Raw genomic sequence first — 4,304 nt, 5'->3', positions numbered from 1 at the left:
GGCCACCCCCCCGCTGCGCCTCGCCGCCCCCCTCTTCGTCCCCTTCTTCCAGTGTGCCCTGACGGCCGCCCTCTGCCTGGGCCTCAGCCTGGGGGCGGCCTGCGGGCCCCCCTGCCCCGGCCTGCCCGCCCTCCGCCTCGACCCCAAGGTGTCCCGCAGCGTCCTGCCGCTCTCCGCCGTCTTCATTGGCATGGTCACCTCCAACAACCTCTGTCTCAAGTACGTTGGCGTGGCCTTCTACAACGTGGGGCGCTCCCTCACCACTGTCTTCAACGTGCTGCTCTCCTACCTGCTCCTCAAGCAGACCACCTCCCTCTACGCCCTCCTGGCCTGCGGAGTCATCATAGGTGAGGGGGAGCGGGAGGGGGCCTGCACCCAGCCTGCGGCTGGGTCCATAACCTCAGAGAGTGGGAGGTTGGGTGTCTTCCCCTTGGGAAGCCATCCCCGCATGCATGGTGGCCCCCCGGGTGAGGTAGCTCAGGGCTCGCGCCTTGCTCTGCCTTGGGCAACCTGCTTTGCATGTCTGGAGTATGTAGGTAACTCGTTAAGAAAGGAAATTACTCTTACTTGACCATGGTGTCCTTTTTCCTTTGAGCACTAAAAACTCTCTAATGAACTTTAACTTGGCTCACCTTTTTCTTTTTTTTTTTTTCCCCACAAAGGACATAAATCAGCAGGTGGTTTTCGCCCTGAAGTGCTTGTTGATTATTAACTTTGGTAACAATAACAGAATGTCAGCACCATTGTGACCATACAATGGAGCTACCCAATTCAGACAGTTGAATGCATGGGATGAAGGGTTAGCTGAACAAGCCAAGAGTAAAACACCACCAGACGATCTGGTTGTGTGGTTAGGATGTAGGGCAGGGCATTGACTGGCTTAACGGGAATTGCTTACAAGTTTTTCATTCCAAAGGCATCAGTAATGCCAAAAGCTGCCTTCCACTGGAGAGCTATTTCGATGCTGAGGGTGGTGAAATGTTGACTTCAGTCTGGTTCCAGGTGGACATGTGTTCACTTTGATGCTTAGACAAGTAGATGGACTTGGATGAAAACGAGACAAGAGAATCCCTTCTCCATAGAAGAGGTGAACAGGAACAGAACTACTGTTTTTTCCACCCAAGTCATGCAAGCAATTGCCTTCAGCTAGTCTTGTGTTTGGATATTGCCCAGGACTATGGTGTCTGCCAGCCTCACAGGGTTTCTCTAAGACTCTCTCCCCCTGGCACCGTCCCCTTTTTGCTGAGGGAACGTTGCCCATATGCCTATAGCAGCATAGGTGAGCATCATTTGTGGCCTGATGCAAACCTCTTCTGCCTGTGCATTGAACCCATTTGTGGTGCTTAGTTTAAAGCATGTTGGCTGCTTTGCAGGCAACTTCCCAGACACCCTCCGACATGAAGCAGCTAATGGAGAGGCGGTGCAGTGCTCCTTCAGTAGCTCATCTCCCCTCTTATGTCTTGCTTATGAGCTGGATGGGGAGAGGTGTCTCTCTCTTTGCCCTAGAGAGGCAAAGCCTGTAGCTCCTGTTCTGGAGGTGGTTAAAGAGTGCATTACCCATGAAAGAAGTTTAATGTGGTGAAGATACTGCTCTCAGTTTCTGCCTTGTGATCTTTTTTTTTTTGGTCAAGCTTCTTAATATTACATCCATGTGTTTACTATCTTTCCATCAATTTTTCTAACCTATCTTTCCCTTCCTGTGCAGCCTGTGAGGCTTGCTTTTTTTTTAAACCTTGAGGAGTATTTCTTGCCTCCTGTGTGTCAGTTTGCTGCCTTTTCAATTAAAAAAACCCTCATACGATCTCCTCAAAATGACCCATACACAAAGAGTAGCTTTAACTTTAGTTCATGACTCTTTGGAGTAATGGTTTCTAAATTCATGCTGCTAGCGCAGTGTGGGAATCAGTCCTCTGAGATTGAATGATAGCACAGTAAATTACCTGCTCTCCCAAAATAAATCTTCCCAGGACACTAGTCATGACACTTTGTGGGTTCACTTAATAGAAAGGGGAAGCCCTTAAGCCTGTCTCTGCTTGTGGTTGTGGTTGTTCGTTATAAGGTAGATGATGAATTGCTGACTGCATGTTTTGAATCCTTCAACAGTTGTTCAGATGATGCCTGATTTCTTTGGTTGCAGGTGGCTTCTGGCTGGGTGTTGACCAGGAAGGAGCAGAGGGCACTCTGTCATGGACAGGTATATTCTTTGGGATCTTAGCAAGCCTATGTGTTTCGCTCAATGCCATCTACACCAAGAAGGTGCTGCCTGTGGTGGATGGTAGCATCTGGCGCCTGACCTTCTACAACAATGTCAACGCTTGTGTCTTGTTCTTCCCCCTCATGATGCTGCTGGGCGAGTTCCGCACCCTCTACCACTTTGACAAGCTGGGGAGCCCCAGTTTTTGGGGCATGATGACCCTGGGGGGAGTGTTTGGCTTTGCCATTGGGTATGTGACTGGACTTCAGATCAAGTTCACTAGCCCGCTCACCCACAACGTGTCTGGGACAGCCAAGGCCTGTGCCCAAACAGTGCTGGCTGTTATCTACTTTGAGGAGACAAAGAGCTTCTTGTGGTGGACGAGTAACTTGATGGTTCTGGGTGGCTCCTTTGCCTACACATGGGTGAAAGGACTGGAGATGAGAAAGGTGCAAGAGGATCCTAATGTCAAAAGCGGTGAAAGAAATGAGACTGGCGTGTAGGCAGCTCCTGCACCTCTGTTTCTGTGCCCAGGGGATTAACCGTTGGTGCTCCTTTCCTCCTGGGTACAAGAAGAGCAACGAGCGGGGAAAAAATTCACCGTCAAAGTGTATGGGGAACTGTGTCAGGAACCAGAGCCGAAGACCTGACTGGATCATGTTTTATCCATGGGATCTCACCCTGTATCAGAGTTGGGGAGAGCATGTGTTGTAGAGAGCAATGAGGGTTTTTTGTGATCGTTTTTTAAAATGAATGTTGCTATTGACCTAATCTGGGCAATTTGCATCTTTGGGAGGGTGGGCTCATAGCAGACAGAGACTGGGATGGGAGCTTTGTGTAGTTAGGGGTCTAGAATTAACTGAATGAATGCAATTTGAAGTTAAGAAATCCTGAAGCTCCACATAAGGAAGAGACAAGTAACCAGACTGTTGGGGGTAAACTCCAGTAAACTGTTCTGCTGTAAAAGGATTGGCAACAGCCATTCTTCCTGTTGCCCCGTTCAGTGCAAAGGATGGGAAATTCCCTCCCTTCTGGATCTGTACAAGCCTAAGCAGCAGCAGTGCCTCCAAATCTCCATTCCAAAAAGTCAGTATCATATCCTGCTGAGGTCTCTTCTGTGTTTCTGTCCACCTGGTTTCTTAGTTTCTTAGCTGTGCTAAGAATCAGGAATGAAACTTCTCATTCCCTCTGCACCGTGTCCCGTGAGGGAGAGCATGCGTTCTCAAGTGGCCTTTCTCGGGGAGGAGTGAGCTTGGCCTCTGCCTCTCTGTGACAGGCAGGAGGGGAAAAGTTACTCTGAAGCACTTGCTTCTGTAAGGTGGAGATCCCTGGTTCAGTGGGGTTTGCAACACTTGTCATCCTCTGTGTAGAGGGTAGGTTTGTGCCTGAAAACAGGGTTATTACTAATTAGGATTGTTTCTGGGGGTTTGTTCCACACCTACTTTTGATCTCCCCTGGTGTTTGCAGTTTGTCTTTTGGCTGGTTCCTTTTTAAACACCCCCTCCATGACCAGCTCAGTGAATCCTTCAACCCCCCAAAATCCTAGTTTCGCTCAGCTGCATCAGTCCCTTTAGTTGAAACTTGCTGCTGAACAGTTCGGCGGAAATCTCTGCTCCCCATCTGGTCCTGTGCACGTGCCACTTGAGGCTACTATGTGCTGTGATTTCTGAGCTGGGGGGGGTCAGCAGTAACATCCTACGGTTGGCTGTGGTGTTGCAGCAGCCATCTAAACCCCTGGCCTCTTTATATTTAACGGATTATTTGGATTTATTTGGATAGCGATCCTGGGCAGTTAATGCAACTGCTTCATACCCTGCCCTGTGGATCCTATATGATGTACCATGCCCAGTGTGTGATGTCTGGCCACTCCTGAAAAAGGACACTTAATTTCTGTCCAAAATATGTTCCTGTGTAATCAGGGGGGGGCTCCTGCTCCAGGTTTCATCAGCCACAGGTACCTTCTCGCTCACTCCTTTTCAGTGCAGGCTGCCGTTTGGGGTCCTTGAATGTATTTGGAGCGGAACGGATGTTTTTAATGTTGCACGTCCTGACTTGTAACGGCCAAAACCTGATGAATAAAGTCGGGGGGGGGGGGGGGGGGGGGGCTTTT

General features: G+C 49.6%; 1 protein-coding gene across 1 annotated transcript; it reads left to right on the top strand.

Annotated features, from left to right (window-relative positions):
• Positions 1 to 10: 10 nt before the first annotated feature.
• SLC35C1 (solute carrier family 35 (GDP-fucose transporter), member C1) lies at positions 11 to 2,932 on the top strand (the record flags this gene model as incomplete). The annotated part of the gene is made up of 2 exons (XM_009895676.1): positions 11 to 347; positions 2,138 to 2,932. Coding segments are annotated over 2 exons (897 nt in total), but the record flags the coding sequence as incomplete, so codon positions are not given.
• Between the last annotated feature and the right edge of the window lie 1,372 nt (positions 2,933 to 4,304).

The sequence above is a fragment of the Charadrius vociferus genome, unplaced genomic scaffold (assembly GCF_000708025.1).
Source record: "Charadrius vociferus isolate BGI_N301 unplaced genomic scaffold, ASM70802v2 scaffold111, whole genome shotgun sequence".
Taxonomy (NCBI): domain Eukaryota; kingdom Metazoa; phylum Chordata; class Aves; order Charadriiformes; family Charadriidae; genus Charadrius; species Charadrius vociferus.
Note: the sequence above shows the minus strand (reverse complement) of the source record. Positions and strands in the feature narration are given on the sequence as shown.